The following is a 19,288-nucleotide window of genomic DNA, read 5'->3' as shown; positions in this document are numbered from 1 at the left end:
TTGGGCAAGGGTGCAGCGTGAGGACAGGGTATGGCTGTGGCCTTTGGTGTATCTGTCTTTTGCCACCTTTGTTCATTTTGTTTTCTGCGCATATAACATGAGCCTCTGGTTTCAGTTTTGTATTATATAGTACTTCATTCAGCTTATATGGAAGTATATCATTAAAGTTGCTCATCTAAGTTCTTTATAATGCATCTGATCCCCGTTTGGAATTCTTTTTCCTCACAGAAGTGTTTATTTGCTGAATGTTGAAGCAAGTAGAAGTTCGTTCCAAAAGAAAACAACTTCAATTTCATTTCATCTGGGGGATTTGATATAAAAAATTAAGCAAGCTGAAAAACTAAATCCAGCGTAAATCAATAGTCATTCAATCTTGGCAGAGTGAAGGCTTTAGTGTGTGCAATTTCAGTCAGTCTGCTGCGAGTTATATTTAAGCATCCGTTTCACCCCCTGCAAATACTCAACAGGAAGCCTGTGTAAGGATTTGAGGATTTGGTTTATTATTCAGAGCAAAGTATGAAGCGGCAGTCGATCGGCAGCTTCCAGGCACATGTGACTCACAACTGACATGCAACACAGGGAAATATTTAACTCATTCCTGGCAAGTCTTGTTTATACCTTTACGGCCAAAACACTTGCAGTAAAATTCAACAGTGATTCTCAGCTAGTTTGACTTCAGGACCTACCCTTCCACCCTTATGGCAAGCTGTGACCCAAACAAGAAAAATAATCCAGTTGTCAAATGTATCCAATGGAAGGATTGAGCAGTTTAAAGCAGAAATAGTGAAAAGGGAAATAAAACCAAACAAAATCACAGTAAAATGAGATGTGGTCCTTCTCAAACACACTCATTTACTGAACAGGTAGAAGATATCGACCATAGCGTTATCGTTATCTACTGTTAAGGCAGTGCTTCTCCATTATTTTCCGTCATCCCCCTTCGGAAAAAGAAATTCCTACTGCGCCCCTCAAAAACTACAATTACCAAAATAATATTTAAATTAACCAACATTTTCTGGGTCATTGGGTAAGATGTTTGTTCAAGTGTAATCCTAGATACTAGTTAAAATAGAGTAAAGTTTGAAGGATTCTTCTTTATTTTTTATTTTTTTACATTTCATAATTTTAATTTTTTTTTGAAATATGCTGTAGTATTTTTTCAATTTATATACTAAATTACTATATACATTTTTTAAATTAGATTTATTTTTTCCTGGAAAAATGAGGTCAAATATATTAAAATGAGAAATATTTTTGAATAATAAGCTATATATGGTATTATATTATCATGCATATATTACGTTATAACCCTGGAAACCCAGGAACCCTTTTCCTAATGACCTGTGGGCTCAGCAGGGTAAAAAATACTTTTTTATGATTTAACTAAATAAAAATAAATTAAAATAAGATACATTTTTCGCCGGTAGGATTTTTTTTTTTATTGCAGTCTTGAAGACATTTTTGCAGTACAGCGGACATTCTACAGAAAACATTTCTATAATGTAAACCTGAAAAGTTTCTTTTCCACAGAGCCTGATGGAATATGAAGTGAGCGAATGTTTGAATGCATTCTCAGATTTCCGCGCATGCATAAACAGTACAAATTATTCCCTTGTCTTAACTGCAGTGGGTTTTGAATTATTTGGAGGAAATCCATTGCGATGAATAGTTTCTTAGCAGCATTCAGCATGGGCGTAGCCAGCCTGTTTTGTGGGGTGCACAAGCACCCCAAAATTCAATCCAAACACCCCGCAAAATTATTGCATTTTTAAAACTCTCTTTTTCTTAAAAAGGACAGGTTAGGCTTCAGTATGATGAAAACGCTAATGTGAACAAAGAAGATTCGAAGAACGCAACGTTGTAAATACTTCACTGCCTTGAAATGGTTCAGTCTATTTGCTTTCTAACACCGCTTTCGCCCCCCTCCCCACTCCTCTTTCGCTTGGCTAGAGTCACTTGTGGAATAATGACTTTAGACAAGGGGTCTCCAACGTTTTTGAGAGCAACTTCAAGGGCACGGAGTAACACAAAGGGCACCTTGATAACGCACTTCTGAAACAAGAATTTTAGTTTCATTAGTTAATTAATTTAATTTTCTATCTTACTGATATTTTACGTGAAAATTATTAATAAATATTCAGAATGATTTAACAAGGTAGGAAACAGATCAGTTCAACATGCAATATTTTAATTCTTCTTTACCTTTCCAATTGTCTCAATTACAAATGCTCAAAAAGAAAGAAAAAAAGGGAAAAAAGACAACTTTTTAACATCTTGCAGGAAATAACTTAAAATGTTTAAGACGCTATCATAAATTCCATTTTCATAATCTCTGCACCATGTTTGTAGAAATGATAAATTATGTAGGAAAAAAAACAAACTATCCATCCATCCATTATCTGCACGGCTTATCCTCATTAGGGTCCCGGGGGTGCTGGAGCCCTTCCCAGCTATCTTCGGGCAGTGGGCAGGGGACACTCTGAACTGGTTGCCAGCCAGTCGCAGGGCACACAGAGACAGACAACACGCTCGCTTAATCACACCTAGGGGACAATTTGGACCGGCCAATTAACCTGACATGCATGTTTTTGGAATGTGGGAAGAAACCGGAGTGCCCGGACTCGACCCAGGCAGGCACGGGGAGAACATGCAAACTCCACACAGGGAGGCTCGATCTCATGACCTCAGAACTGTGCCATGATTGTTTTTTTAAGTTGAACATATACGATTTAATTACATTTCAAACGTTGATAATTTGTGATTAGGTCTAATTTTAGAATGGGGCCGCGGGCACAGGATTATGTCGCCGCAGGCGTCAGTGTGCCTGCGGGCACGGGTTTGGCGACCCCTGCTTTAGAGGCTCATGTGTATTACAGACTATGTTATACGTTTTACCACCCAATATCATGATATTAGTCCTCATTGTAGCTGCATTGAATCGAATGCAACAATCATCAGCCTAGCTTAATTTAATAATAAATTATATATAAATTGATAATTAAGTTTTTTAACCACAAAATGTAATGTGATGTTTACAAATGGGAAGTGACAGTCCTATACAGTGTTGATTGATCCTGAATCACTTGCAATGAAAAAAATTATAATAATAAAGATAATAAGCCACCAGACACTCTGGGTGATCAGCACCAGACATGGGGACTTGAGACTTAGTGACTTGGACTCGAGTCGACTCGAGTCGCTGTTTTTATGACTTGTGACTTGACTTGGACTTGGCAATCTAAGACTCGGGACTTGACTTGTGACTTGACTTGCCCAAGAAAAAAATACTTGGGACTTACTTGGGACTTGAAGGTGAAGACTTGAGACTTACTTGAGACTTGCACATGTGTGACTTGGTCCCATGTCTGATCAGCACCACCAAAACTCTAAACCTAAAATCACCCCTGGCAGTCAGTATTAAGCAAACAACTCTCTTGGTCCAATTCACATTTGCTCATTTTTCAGGCTCCATTGTCTTTTTCAATCCGCCACCTTTAATCCACCTGCCAACACATCACGAATCAAATAACGAGAAGCCCCGGCAACTCTCACAAATCAGCTTTAGTTTGCCAAAGAGAGATTTTAAAATTATTGCTGCCTGCAGAGATGCATGCAAGGTTCAAATCCCAGTGCTGCGTGGCTGTGTGCAGTGGTGACATCCCGGATGGACATCCAGCTGTCGCGCTCTGGGAAAATTGATTGTTACATAAGCTCCTCAAGTAAATACTAACGTGCATTTGGGTGGAGATTCGGCAGTCGAATGACCGTCACTTGGCATTTGAGAGATCCAAAATATCGTTTTAGTTAACATGCTCAAAGTAAACCCTTTTTGTAAAGTTTTATCTTGTTCATTATTTGTGTTTTCGTAGTTCCGTGGTTTGCACAATTACTTGGTTCGAGACCGGGCGGAAACATATTTTGGCCTGGAGAGGGATGGGCGCCACCAGGCTGTACTTGCCCAAGAAATACTACATGAAATCAATTATTTTCATGGATTTTAAGGTGGCAACGGCCCTTATTTCAAAAGAATAAAACCATTGTTACACAGAGCAGTACCAGAATCACATATCCATATTTACAACAAAGACAAACATAAGACATAGCTAGCTATCGTACTGGACATAAAGTGGTGCAAAATAATCGGCAATTTTCCTCAGGAACTTAATTTGAGTATCGCATTCATGGTAAAGTGTTTTTTGAACAGTAATGTTGTATTGTTTAAATTGTATATCATAACGTTTTTAAATGTTGGTCGCAGTGAAGATATTTAGTGTCTGCAGGTCCGAGAGCGTTCTCCATTCGGGCCCGGTGTTGTGAAATGCTCTGCCCTATGAGATTTGATCTGCAACCTTAGTAAAACTGTTTAAATCTAGGCTTAAAATACACATATTCTATAGCTTATTATTGACCTATATTTCAGCTTGACAATATCTATGTATTGTTTGGTATTGCTACATCCATTGCAACCTGATCATCCTTTTTATTCTTTATATTTCATGGATTTTACTTTAATTATTCTATATTTTATTCTTAATTTTATTGTTTGTGAATGCAACATCCATTGCAGCCCGGTCATCCTGGAAGGGGGATTACTTCATGTGTGGTCCCTTCGCTGGGTTTCTTCATTTTACTTATGTTGAGGTTTTTGAGTTTTTCTTTGTCCTCATGTAGGTTTTAGATCAGGGGATGGTGTAATAATAGTCTGTAGTCTGTGCAGCCCATTGAGACCCCTTGTGATTCAGGGCTATACAAATAGACATGACTTGACCAATATACGTTTTGAAAAGGACAATGTGAATTATCTGGTATCTCCTAGTGGTAAATGCTATATTCATTAAAAAGAAAAAAATAATAATTTCAGTAACTACATGAACTAACATATAAATATTTTCTATATGCTCCTAGGTAAAAATTTGCATTCATTTTACACACTATGAGCCTTACCTAGAAGGAGCTGACCTCATTGTCCGAGATCTTGCTATAACGAATACCCCAAAACCTTGCAAATGCTGGACAAAAAAAGATAATAATGGTGCGGTTTGGTCAGTTTGACTCTCTGTAGTTTCAATTCTTCTTTGTGTTTTTTTAGCTTTCACTTTTGGTTGCACTACGTAATACAGCGGTAGTTAGTGGTCAAATATTACACACGGTCCCTATAAGTAGACTCCAATTTCGGCAGAACTCCCCCGATTACTAATTAATGGACGGGTTAGTTTGACATTATACATCATTTATAGAATAAACTAAATGTGAATGAGTACATTTTGTGTGTTTATTCTTGTAATGAACTCTAAAAAGGTGTCATTAATCATTTAAAAAGGTCCTTAATCACATACGTTACATGCTAGTATTTAGTGCTACACAGGAATGGTAACCAGATTAGGGTGTCCCTTGCCCACTTCCCAGAGACAACTGGGATTAGCTCCAGCACCCCCGCTACCCTAGTGTGGATAAGCAATGCAAAAAAAGGATGGACATTTGGCTTATTAATTAATAATGCTTGAGCTTAATCTGCCACGCTCAATTTTACACAGATTGAATCCATGGAACTGGAACAGGAAATGTCCTTTTAGTGGATTTAATGTATTATTTTTTGGGGTCAGGTTAACAATTTACAATGACAGTTCTGTTTTTTTTTTAATTAAAGTCCACCAATTATACTGTTTCCAACTGAAGGAGGAAAGACTTTGTCTTCCCCTGCATGTTCTAATCAACATATGGGTTGCGAGATGAGACGGGTCAAAACAAGCATTGGAGTGAGCAGTTTTGTTTTTTTTGCTACGATACAATAAATAAAATAAATCAGAATAGTCCGATTTTAACTGTTTTACAAGTTAACTTTCAAAATAGGAGACAGTCATTCACATACCAAAGAGACAAAACACAGACGTTAGTGGAAAATTCCCAAGGCAGCAGTTTCACAACAGTCCTTTGTCATGATTGAATCCTGCAGGTGATTTGATAAGACTGATGGCCTCTCTCACAACGGTAAAACACAACACCATTTCGAATCTACAGTCATTACATTAATCTAGATTTTAGATCAATGTAAAGACTGTATAATGACTAAGTAAATTTATATATTGTGGCATCAAGTGACCGAAACACAAAGCAAATAACCATAAATAAGTATATTTAAATATATGAATATCCAGGTGCTTTTATTACCATTACAATTGCTTGATTAAAATATTGTTAGAAAATCAAAATGATATAACTGGAACAACTATATGATGAGACTCATTCAAATCTGCTCACGTCTGTAACAAAGAAAACTGACCGACCAAGATGAATGAAAAATATAGTTAGACCATAAGATCCTGTTGGAGAATCACTGATACCATCAAAATTCTCAAGGAGAAAAAATATTTGTTTATACCTTTTAAAGTTGAATTCAAGTGGATTTAGAGAATCGTAGTTTCAGTTTTAGATAAAAGTTTTAAAAACAACAAAACGTCTCCGAATAACAGTTGAATGCCTTTTGTATAATCTTTCCACCAGTGAATTGGATGTGCTTGCAATTGGGTATTGCTAAGTAATGCATACACATCTGAATTTGTACTTTCCTGTTCTTATGGTCTCTTGTTCAGCGACTCCATGACCGTTTGGACAAATGCCCAGCCCATATTTTCACTGGCTTCTTGCTGGCTTGTCATTGTGATTAAAGCTTACATAAATGTGCTGACAGGGAGCAAAGGCTTAGGGCAATACAGCCCTGGAAACCTGCACAACTAAATTAAAGGGATGACATGTTAATGTTGAGGTTCTCGATGGAAACAATGTGAGAGGAGATTTGATACACTACAGTAATTGTAAAGCGCAAGATGGAAACTCTTGCTAGGAAATGACTGGCCGACCTATTGTAATCTTGTTTTATGAAAACTATGACCTGAGATTTTAGTCTCGAGCTTCGGACATTCACTTCAGTGTCCTTTTCAATATCGTTGCAGTTAGTTAACTCTTGCAAATTATTTTTAGAATTGATGCCGCAAGTCTAAGTGGAATGATAATATCTCCATGCCTGCCAACGCCACCGCTTTATGGGTTAATACCACTGATTTTTGCCCCTTAAAAACGCATATGGCTTTTTAAAAAAAATTACTACTTTTTCAAATTCAACAACAAAAAATCTAAAAACCAGAGACTAATATTTTAATCTACGGCTACTTTATTTTGAGACGAAACGAAATCTTGTGTGCGAATACATTGATCACATCAGATTTCTATTTTGGTAAAGCTTTTAAACTTGTCACGACCAGAACGAAATCAGGACCCAAATGCGTAACGTTAACTACAAGTTTATTGATAGAAAGAGGAAGGGCAGCGCCCACGATGGCGGTGTCGAGGACGGAAAAAACAGGTCGATAGCCGGGACAGGAGAGCAAATGTGGTCGGGGTCAAAAAACAGGTCCTAGCCGGAGACAAACAGGGAGATCAGAACGGACGGGTGGAGAAACGGGTGCAAAAAGCGGAGAGTCAGAGTCATAGTGCTTGCCTTGTTGAAATAGAGGTTCGCTGACGGACTGACAACAGGCGAGTAAAAGGACTGGGCTTAAAAAGGACAGGAAACCAATCAGGTAGCCCGCAGCGGCTGGCGCCAAACAAGCGGGCACAGGTGATCCTAATCAGTCATCATGACACAACTTCCTGTTCTAAACAAGCATTTATGTTTGTTTTTTTAATACTCTCAATACTTGTAAAAATAGACAGCGCGAGAAAATCGACTGCTTTTAATTTAAAAGTTTGGCATGTATTGTATTTCTGACCTTTTTTTCAAATATATTTTATTTTACCATTTTAAGTCTTACACAAAAATTAATTGAATGTGCTTTCACTAAAATATTTGCTGCATATATTTGATTTTGGATGTGGTTTAAAGGTCAAGTTAATCTGTAAAATGTCGTCCTTATCATTAATGTCTCATGTGTTCACTGTATGTACTCTTCAATGTTTTTGTTGTTGTTCTGTTTGTAAATAACTTTTCTAATTCTAAGTTTTCTCATTGTTAAGTATTTTTTCCAGTAAAATAAGAGAAATAATAAATACAATCATTGAAAACATTATACTTTTAAATGCTGTTATAGTAAATAAAAATAATAATACTTAAAATGAGCAAAAATTATCTCCAAATAATTTTACTTATTTGGATTTTTTTAAAATATATTTTCTAGTAAAATAAGAAAAATAATAGGATATAATAAGATTAGGAAACTGTCCATCTTGGGGGGTTAAAAAAAGAAATACTTCTTATGTTTTCTGCTATGGCAGATGACATAAAATGCCGGTCATTTTTAAATACATACATATTCTCAAAAATATTCTTAAAATAAATTCTAAAATGAGAAAAACACAGAAAACACCTTTAACGATGAATAGAATTATTTTTCTGTGTTATAATGTCACTACAAATGATAAAACTTTCATTGAGTTGTGCAGCACTCTGATTCTAAATGGCTTTGAAATACATACTAAAAAATATTTATTAAATCTTTATTTTCATAATGACTTGTATTGGACAGTATCAAGGATTGGAGAGGAATAAAGTAGCTGTATTTGCAATCTATGAAAGGTATTACATTTTTTTTAAAAATATTGATTTTCTTTTTCTCCTTTCACTTTGACATGATGCCCTTTGGTAGGTCCCTTAAAAAAGGAATTTTAGCCTCTGAGACAGTTTCTTCCTCAGGGCCATCACCATCCTAAACAAGCGTGCAAAACTGTGGAAATTACATATTTTGCGATTTATTTGCAGTTTTTTCTGTTGCTGCGAAATGTTATTCTACTACTTTTCATTGCGCTCCTGTTAGGATGCACTACACATTTATTGCACTTTTATTAGACCTTGGGCCAGTCTCTAAGAACTACATTGCAAATATTTTTTGCCAGTTTATCCTGACAGTCTTTGTGTCACGAGACGTGGTGGCGTGGAAGGTGACCGGACCAGAACGGAGGCAGGAGGCATGAAGGGAGAACTCAAATGCGTTGACGATCCATAAGTTTTTATTTAATAAAATAAAAGTCGCCCAATACTCCGGGGCAAAACAGAACAATACAGAGTTCCTCCGGCACGAACTCAACAGGACATGGCATAACAGACTAAAACATGACAAGGCATAACAGACTAAAACAGGACAAGCATAACAGACCGGGATTGTGTATAAGAGTAATGAACCAGCACCCGCCAAACCCAAAATCCAGCCTTAAAAAGCAGAACAGCAATCAGCTGATCTGCTTCAGCTTGAGTTTGGGGCGTGGCATACTGGTCGTCATGGCGACCGTGACAGAGCCCCCCTCTTAAGGGACAGCTCCCGAGGTCCCAAAAAAGAAAAAATTACTACCTCGCGCCCCGGAATGTTGACGATCGCGATTGGGGCAACCCTGCTCCCTCCTCCGAACACGCAGGAACGGGGAGAGGCAGGCGCCATCTGCGTCGGGCGGATCGGAATCGGCGCTCGGCAGGGGGGGTCTGGTGGCCAACTGGACAGGGGATGACAGACAGGCAGAACCGACGAGAACAGGACAGATAAACAGGACAGGCAAGAACAGGACAGATAAACAGGACAGGCCTCTACAGAAGAGTCGCACTCAGGACAGGCCTCTACAGAAGAGTCGCACTCAGGTCAGGCCGATGCAGAAGAGTCGCACTCAGGTCAGGCCGATGCAGAAGAGTCGCACTCAGGTCAGGCCGATGCAGAAGAGTCGCACTCAGGTCAGGCCGATGCAGAAGAGTCGCACTCAGGTCAGGCCGATGCAGAAGAGTCGCACTCAGGTCAGGCCGATGCAGAAGAGTCGCACTCAGGTCAGGCCGATGCAGAAGAGTCGCACTCAGGTCAGGCCGATGCAGAAGAGTCGCACTCAGGTCAGGCCGATGCAGAAGAGTCGCACTCTGGGGGTTCGGGTTCAGAAGAGTCAGACTCAGGGGGTTCGGGTTCAGAGTGGCGATTCAGACAGGACAGGCGGAATCAGAACAGGCAAGACATGAGAGGGTCAAAATCAAAACAGACAAGACATGAGAGAGTCAAAATCAGAACAGACAAGACATAAGAGAGTCAAAATCAGAACAGACAAGACATAAGAGAGTCAAAATCAGAACAGACAAGACATGAGAGAGTCAAAATCAGAACAGACAAAACAGGAGGAGCGGAGTCGGAGTCGGACTTGCACGCAGGGGAGAGGGAATAGCAGGCAATCGGCACGGGAGTCGGGCAGGCAGGCGTCAATTCTTCCTGGGACCCCATTCGAGGCACAGCAAGGGCCACGACGGGCGGGGCCGTGGTTCGAACGGGCAGGGAAGGCCAACACAGTAGGCGCCTGCCGAACTGCGCTCTCCAGCTCTCCCCAAGTCGCGCTGGGATCGTTCGCTGAGTTCTCTTTGTTGGCGGGTTCATTCTGTCACGAGACGTGGTGGCGTGGAAGGTGACCGGACCAGAACGGAGGCAGGAGGCATGAAGGGAGAACTCAAATGCGTTGACGATCCATAAGTTTTTATTTAATAAAATAAAAGTCGCCCAATACTCCGGGGCAAAACAGAACAATACAGAGTTCCTCCGGCACGAACTCAACAGGACATGGCATAACAGACTAAAACATGACAAGGCATAACAGACTAAAACAGGACAAGCATAACAGACCGGGATTGTGTATAAGAGTAATGAACCAGCACCCGCCAAACCCAAAATCCAGCCTTAAAAAGCAGAACAGCAATCAGCTGATCTGCTTCAGCTTGAGTTTGGGGCGTGGCATACTGGTCGTCATGGCGACCGTGACACTTTGACCTATTTTTCTTTTTAAGGTCTTTACAACATGCTTACCCTCGAGAGCCATTTCAAATCTTGTTGCATACAATGTTTCATAACTTTAATAGCAAAGACAATAAAGAAAATTATATTTAATATTTTGTACAATTCCTTTCAGTAAGTCACAGACGTTCCTCACAAGAGCGAATCTGTATTCGTAATCAGAACTTCGGACCAATGGGTACAGCAGCCCCAACTACTTAAGTTTCAGTTTAGGCTCAGCACAGGAAATTGAACATTTTTGTGCACAACTCTATCTGAGGCTCCTGACCCAAGAGGGGAAAAAAATCCCTCTGTGACCCTCTTTCTTCCCCCCGGCAGAGTCATACTCCGTAGCGACTGTTGACGGAAGCGTAAACCCCTTACCGGGCCCACCGTCCCATCAGGCCTCGGGCGGATCGAGCCCCGGTTCAGGAGGATCGCGGCATCCTGTCAGCGCCTTGAAGAAGTGGCTCACCGGACCGGTCCGCAAGCTGAGCCTCGATGCCGACAAGCATACTTTGGACGGGACACAACAGCCGTCGCTTATTTTCCACAGCGCGGACAAGCTAAGGCCTGACAGCGACCTCGCCATCCTTACTTCTGGAGAAGCGGTTGGTTTTAGTAATATATTCCCAAAACTTAGAAGGTGACGGTTGTGTTCTATTGCACAGGTATGGAAAGATGGGCTGTTGTTTAGCGAAGCTTCATCTCCTCTCCAGCCTGCCCGTCTGGGTGACTTATCGGACCTCCTGCAAAGCGAAGGCGTGAGTCCTGAAATGTCTTTGTTTTAACATCGCGTCATACCACCAAGGCGTTATACAAATCGGGATCGTTTGTATTTGATTAATTCAACTCAACTACTACTTTTTTAAATATGCTAAATGCACAACATACAGCACAGATGAAATTACTTCCTCTTCCCCTCGCACAATTACTCGCAATAGATAAGACACAATAATAATAACAAAGCAGTAGCGGCAGTAGCTCAGGAGGTAGAGCGCTCGTCTTGGGATCAAGGGATCTCAGTTCGAATCCCGGCTCGTCCGTGTTACATGTCGAAGTGTCCTTGGGTAAGACACTGAACCCCTAATACCCCCAATAACCAGGTTAGCGCATTACATGGCTGCAAGGCCGCTATTGGGAAATGTGGAGCACAGTTCAAAGCGCTTTGGGAAGTCATTGATTTGAAAAGCGCTATATAAATGCAGATCATTTCATTTCATTTCAAACAACAAACAGGAAAAAAAAATACAATACTATTAATATTTAATTTAATATTTTTAAAAATATAAGGTTTAGAATAATAAATATGCAAAGTATAAGCCAGAATCCAAATAAAGCAGTGGCGGAAAGCAGACGGGTTGAGGGGGTAGGTTGTGGAGAGAGTTGAGAATCCTGACAGCCTGATGGAAGAACCTGTCCTTGAGCCTGCTGCTTCTGGCTCTGCGATTTTTCAATCTTTTGCCTGACGGCAGAAGGTGAAAGAGGCTGTGAGATTGTAGGCAGTGGTCATCTGCAATCCTGGTGGCTTTGAGGGTGAGGCTGTTGCTGTAGATGTCCACGATGGGGCGTAAGGGCGACACCAATTACCTATTTCAGCTTTTCAACAATGTACTGCAGGGTCTTTCGGCAGGACATGGTGGAGGCACCATACCACACAGTGGTGCAGCTGGTCAGGATGCTCTCGGTAGTGCCTCTGTAGAATGAGAGCATGATGGGGGTAGAGGCAATGTGATGTTATAAAAAAGATACAAAAATTGTATGTATTTTACATAATATTAGGATCACCTCAATGGAGCAGACATGATTGTCATCTTGCTGCTATGTGTGCCCGTAAAAACCCCAAACCTTGAGAAAGGCTGGGCAAAATAATAATAAGAAAAATTGTGAGTTTTGGTCATTTTGAGTATTATATTCTTTCTTGTGCTTTATAGAAAGTGTTTCCCGTTGCACTACGCAATACAGTGATATCTAGTGGTGAAATATCACACAGTGTCACTTTAAACTTGCACGTCTGAGGACAAATCCTCGACCTTTAAATTAAATGGAGCTTTTCCTCACCAATCACATGGCGTACTTATTTAGATTCCCTGCTCTGATGATGATTAATCGCAATAAGTACAAGCAAACGAACATGCCAGGGCCATGAATCACAAAATACGCAAACACGCTCCTGCATTTGCGTGTAAACCGCTCCATATTTGCACTAACTGTTCCAAATGCACGTATCACCTCTGTCTGGTAACCCTAACCTGCACTTTGAGCTTCATGAGAGTCAAATCTTATTAGTTGGCTTTTTGCAACCTCATCTGGATGCAATCAAGCGGCCAGTAGAAGAGTCTGCGTTGGAACGGTGTGGTAAGAAGTTTAAATCCGTGTTACGGCCTCGAGGGCATGGCGAGATGCATGTTTTCACTTTTTCTAGCTGTTCCTTTAGAAAGACATACATTTGTAAGGTCAGGAGATACTCACAATATCTGCTCGAGCTTGTTTCAGTTGTGTGTTCTTTGGAGTTCAAGGGAGAGATTTATACGCTAAAGTCATCCAAGTGTGTCTTCGAGGAATTTGCCGTATTTTCACAAGCTTGTCAGATTAGCAAAATGGCCTTCCGCCAAGTCTTAGATGAAGCGTCAAATAATTCAATTCAGACCGTTTTTTTCCAATTCTGTATTTTTATGCACTGTTAAAGGTACAGTGTGTAATATTTGACCACTAGATGGTGTTTTGAAACCCAAAACAAGTGCTAAAGGCAAAAAGAAGAATGTAAATAACGGAGACTCAAAGTGACCGAAAAACTATAGTTTTTTTTCTCTCACTTTTTTGGCTAGACATTTATGAAGAACAAAACGAAAAAAAAAGGAATGAAAGAAAGATGAAGAGAGAAAATCAATCAAATTTCAATGAAAGAAGACAAAAGTAGAGGGGGGAAAAAAGATGAAAATCTATGTAATAATGAAAAGAAAAAATCCAGAAAAAGAGAAAAAAAACAGAAAGGGAAAACATAAATCAAAAAAGGAAATATTAAAAAGAAAAGAGAGAAAAAGGAAAAATGACCAAACAACAAATAGTGCAAGGCTTCCTGATTATTATAGCCTGTTGATCTGAATGATAAGCAAAAATACATAAACTATCATATAAATGTGCCTTTTTCAATTTTCATTTTCCCTTTTTCTTTTTCTCTCTTGTTAATTATTTTCTTTATTCTTTCCTTGCTTCTTTCTTGCTATTTATTGTTTTTTGCCTTTTCTTTCTTTGCTCTCATTTTTTCATATTTTTCATTGTTTCTTTTTCTTTTTCTTCTCTTTTTTCCTTTTTAACCTCTTTGTCCCGGCTTTTTTCTTTTTTCTTTCATCACAAAAGGCTCAGCTAAAAATGAAAAGTAAAATAGAAGGATTTGGTCACATTCAATTCCGGTTGCACTGCATTATAGATAGACTTACAGCTACCGGTCTATATTACGCACTGTCCCTTTCAAATGTAATTTGGTTCATGTGGTGTTGGTTTGTGGAATATGAAGCAAACAGAAAAAAACACACTTGTTTCTTGCCGTCGTAAAATGACTTCAGGAGGGATTTAGTTAATTGGTGTTTTTAGGATGAGACTTTATGGATTTTGATGTCGTTTTTAAGCAACTTTTTTGAGTATAAAAGATCTTCTGTCCAGCGGTTGCCGAATCGCTGGTGTGTGTGTTCCCGCGCATGACTGCCCCGTAAATAAAGCTTGGTGTGAAAACGTTACGCCTTTGGGTCTACCGTCTCTTCGGGCTTTGACACATATTCTAAAATTATTGACAAAGGATTATTGGAAAGTAATTGTAAACCATTTTTTATATAAATTAAAGACTTATAGTACATCAGGTAATTGTGCAGGACACAGCAGGTTGGAATTTCTTATCGGAGATTTGGGTACTCTTCTTTTCTCCTTGTAAGTTCGAAATTCATTGATGTATTCTTGTTAAAAATATTTTTATTGTTTTTATAAAACAAATTATAAACAAGATATGTTACAACATGTCATTTATACAAGGAGAAAGAAAACAAACAAAAAACACAAATTTGAACATGAACCCCAAAACACCCTCCCCACCCCCTCAGCCAATCCCCGAGTCCATGGTAGGTTGTATATTTCCTGAAGTTGTTCAAAGGATGCAAAAGAGCCCTGTATATAAAGGTCCCCAATATTACTTATACCCATTTCCTTCCAACCATTAAAAAAGCCATGCATATTAGAGGGGGCAAATTACGGATTCAATGCAATTGGTAAAAGAAAAGAAACCCTCCTAAGGTTAAGGTGCCTTCCCAATTGCTTCCATATCTTTATTTTGTTGTATATAATTGGATTTTACGCATAGGTACTTTTACCAATCTCCACAGGAGAAAGTATAACTGCTCCAATTGCATAGGGCTGGCAGTCCTCCCTCTCCATCCTCAGACGACATTGAAGTGTCATCCAGCCATGCCGAGACAGAGCGAAGGCCTGCCGCCCAGTAATAATTCATGACATTGGGCAAAGCAAGTCCGCCCTCCATCTTAGATTTGCATAAATGACCTTTTTTAATCCTACGTGATTTATAATTCCAAATGAATGATAGGATAGTAGCATCTAATTTTTTAAAAAGCTTTTACTGATAAATATTGGTATGTTCTGCAGGAGATAAAAGAATTGAGGAAGGGAGATCATCTTAATTGTATTAATTATACCAACTAACGAGATTGGCAACGTTTTTCAAAATTCTATACGGTTTTTAAGTTTCTCAATCAAGGCAGTAAAGTTTGCGTCAAACAAAACTTTTTGGGTTACTACTAGCCCTAAATATGCAAATTTTTCCACAGTTATCTTAAAAGGGAATCGTCTCAACAAATCTTCATCCGTAAGACTTATTGGCATGATCTCACTCTTAGTCCAATAAATTCTCATTGATCTATTCTCTCCTTATTATGAGTGTTTACTAAAGTATAAACTTTTCAGCTTTGTTATGCATGACAAAAATTCTAACTCAAATGCGAGCATGTCAGGTGGATGAAATGGCGATCGAACAGCAAAGTGAGTATTTAGTTGACCTAAATAGTGACCTAACAGAGGGATTATGCAGCAGTGTTCAGAGATACAGACCAGAATATAGTGAGACAGCAGTATAACAAGAGGTTTACACTCAAATTCACATTAGATTAGTTTGCTTTAAGGTGACGTGGGGCTTTTGTTGTATAAGTCAGGTCTTAGTCGTTTGTTTTCTATTGCTTTGTTTTGGGGTTATGTAGCCTCCTCATTTTTCTTTTTTTCCCTTTTTACATGTTTTCATTTCTCGAAATTCTTTGACAATGATTAGAAAGCCTTGCACTTCTTGTGATACGTATTCAGAATACATATATGACAACAACAACAAGTCAAGTTATATTTATTAGTATAGCCTTTAATCACAAAGTCTCAAAGGGCTGTACAGACAATACACATACATTAATTATAAACTTGAACGGTAGGTAATGACAGTTTTTAAAATTTCCAATAACATTATATAATAAAAAACTCAAGTGAAATAGTTATGCACACCGGCCACTATATTAATTTTCATTTACTGCATAATTAAATAATCATCAATGTTTAGTACACGCTTTATTAATATTTTTAATTTGTTTTAGTATGTGGCTATTATAAAGCAGTTTTAGGGGGTCACTTATATGCCGTACAGACACATTTACCTTGCATGAAACAGTGCGGCAGGTATAAGACATCTACAACTCACACCTTGACGAATCACCACCTGTCAGACACAAAACAACTTTTTGGGGTACTTTATATTAAGTTGCAACAGAGATGGAGAAACCGAAACACTCTAAAATTCCAACTGTTTCAACCTAGTTTGAATTTTTGTGAGAGTTATAAGTGAAAATACAGCTGACCAAAATGATGTACATTTTTATTTTAGAGCTACAAATCGAGTGTCAGCACCCTCCTAGATGAGGACAACAGCTGCAAAATGACCCAAAATGCTGGGAGCCAATTGTCTGTGGCTGCCGACAGCGAGGAAGAAAGAAATATTGCCTTTGAAAAGAGCTTGTAAGTCTTGCCACACATTTCGGGGGACATTTCTGTTTTGATACAAGCTTTGCGCCATCATATTTGTATTTTGTTTTCTTTATACATACAAAGACTTGAGATGAAAACATTATTAGACGGTGTTGTATAATTTTTTAATTAGTCACTTTAGACCAGGCCTGTGTTGAGATCTGGTCAACAACGTATGCTATCTGTATAAATAAATGTATAAGTAAACAAATACCTACAAATATATGCCATTTAAATAAATAAACATAAAAATAAATCTCGGGCGGCACAGCAGCTGAGTGGTAAGCGTGTCTGCGGCACAGTTCTGAGGTCATAGGATCAAATCCTACTGTGCAGAGTTTGAATGTTCTCCCCGTGTCTCCGGGCACTCCGGTTTCCTCCCACACTCAAAAAACATGCATGTCAGGTTTATTGGTTGGTTTAAATTGTCCCTAGGGGTGAATGAGTGAGTGAGTTGTGTGTCTCTGTGTGCCCTGCGACTGTCTGGCAACCAGTTCAGGGTGTCCCCTGCCCACTGCCTGAAGATGGCTGGGATGGGCTCCAGAACCCCTGCAACCCTACTGAGGATAAACGGTGCAGATAATGGATGGATGGATAAATTAATCACGCAATGGGCGCCACCAGGCTATGCTTACCTAAGACACACCACTGGAAATGGTGCCCCCAGGACCCTAGTGGTTAAAGGGGTCCACTCAAAAATACCTAAATATATGAATACATTGCATTTATCTCATGTATTTATGCATTTGTCATTAGTTTTGCCATGTATCTACTTTGTATTTTGTCATTTATTCGTTATTTGTTTTTGACAAAATACATTGAAAGAATACGCAACAAAATACATGAAAAAAGACAAAGTATGACAAAGCCCACAAATAAACAAATAGCATTTATCTCATATATTTAGGTGTGACTGAAAAGAAATGTTTTTTTTTGTTTATGTATTTTATGGCATATATTTGTTTATTTATAAATTTATTTCTGCATATCGCAGTCTTCCGTACCCATGCAATTCAAAAAGAAATGAAAACATTTAGAACAACTGCAAAAAAGAAAAGAAAACACCCACTGACCTAAATCCTTACTGATTCGAAACAACTTTAAATGGTCACATTATTTGGATGATAAATTGTCTTGTATGATTGGGATTCAAATTCCTCGTTTTCACTCTGTGTTATCTACTTCAGTGATTTTCTAACTTTTGACTGCAAGGATGGATATTTTTAAAGCTGTATGTGTTATTTTAATCACTTACAATATATTTTTCTCTTAGGTATGTGCTGACAGAGCTCATAGAGACTGAAAGATTGTATGTGGAAGATCTAGGACTGATTGTACAGGTAGTGTGGCTTGTTAATTAGCGAGTTGACTTTTCTACTAAGCTAAAGAAATGTACAAAAATAATCGGGTTTTTGTAGTGGAGAATACAGTTTGATATTTCACCAGTAAAATGTTTTCACAAATCGGTGGCGGCTTTTAATAAAACTATGTGATGATGTGTAGGGCTATATGGCAACAATGACCAATCAGGGCATTCCAGATGACCTTAAAGGGAAAGACAGAATCGTGTTTGGAAACATCCATCAGATCTACGACTGGCATAAGAGGTGCCTTCATCCGTTTTTTTTCTTTATTTCTCGGAAGTTTGTATCACAAGGTTGTTTTCCTGTGTCATATTCCCCAGTTATTTTCTGGCTGAGCTGGAGAAATGTGTGGCTGATCCGGACACCTTGGCCGAACTCTTCATTAAGCATGTGAGGATGTTTTTTGGCTCTCTTTTTTGAGTTTGGTCAATGTGCTTCAAGCGAGGGATGAATAATATGACGATATCAAAGCTCGAAGGACTTTATGATGATTGTGATTGACATTTTTTTTTTTTTGTATGTTTGTCTTGCTGTCGGTCACCCCTCTTGAGGGATATGATCAAAGTAGATAGATAGATAGATAGATAGATAGATAGATAGATAGATAGATAGATAGATAGATAGATAGATAGATAGATAGATAGATAGATAGATAGATAGATAGATAGATAGATAGATAGATAGATAGATAGATAGATAGATAGATAGATAGATAGATAGATGCAACAGTCAAATTGTGAACTGAGTGACTCAATGAAAATCAGTACTTTTTAAAGCTGATGTTTTTGTCCGATTATGCAATTGCGAAGAAATGATAAAGACGGTACTGCAGTACTCCTAGCATAATGTATTTGACTGCTAGATACCAGCGTGTCACAGCAAACACAAAACACTGAATTCCTCTGATCTACCCGTAGACCCCCATCGACGTAAAAATCAGGCCTAGCATTAACATATGTTCCTTTCTAATGGTGCATTGTCTACTTTCAGGAGCGCCGTCTTCACATGTACGTGGTTTACTGTCAAAATAAGCCCAAATCAGAGCACGTAGTTTCCGAGTACATCGAGACTTTTTTTGAGGTA

The 19,288-nt window shown here is 38.8% G+C and overlaps 1 protein-coding gene across 1 annotated transcript in view; it reads left to right on the top strand.

Moving 5' to 3' along the window:
• arhgef25b (Rho guanine nucleotide exchange factor 25b) overlaps positions 1 to 19,288 on the top strand; it is a 48,135-nt gene that overhangs the window by 18,209 nt on the left and 10,638 nt on the right. The window contains exons 4-11 of the mRNA XM_088338417.1: positions 11,118 to 11,389; positions 11,450 to 11,542; positions 13,298 to 13,317; positions 16,704 to 16,832; positions 18,115 to 18,181; positions 18,345 to 18,448; positions 18,526 to 18,595; positions 19,196 to 19,285. Of these exons, the coding sequence (XP_088194543.1) occupies positions 11,118 to 11,389; positions 11,450 to 11,542; positions 13,298 to 13,317; positions 16,704 to 16,832; positions 18,115 to 18,181; positions 18,345 to 18,448; positions 18,526 to 18,595; positions 19,196 to 19,285 (845 nt within the window). The remainder of the gene's footprint in view (positions 1 to 11,117; positions 11,390 to 11,449; positions 11,543 to 13,297; positions 13,318 to 16,703; positions 16,833 to 18,114; positions 18,182 to 18,344; positions 18,449 to 18,525; positions 18,596 to 19,195; positions 19,286 to 19,288) is intronic.

Source organism: Urocampus carinirostris, chromosome 6 (assembly GCF_059441175.1).
Source record: "Urocampus carinirostris isolate Australia breed hairy pipefish chromosome 6, RoL_Ucar_1.0, whole genome shotgun sequence".
In the NCBI taxonomy this organism is placed as follows: domain Eukaryota; kingdom Metazoa; phylum Chordata; class Actinopteri; order Syngnathiformes; family Syngnathidae; genus Urocampus; species Urocampus carinirostris.
Note: the sequence above shows the minus strand (reverse complement) of the source record. Positions and strands in the feature narration are given on the sequence as shown.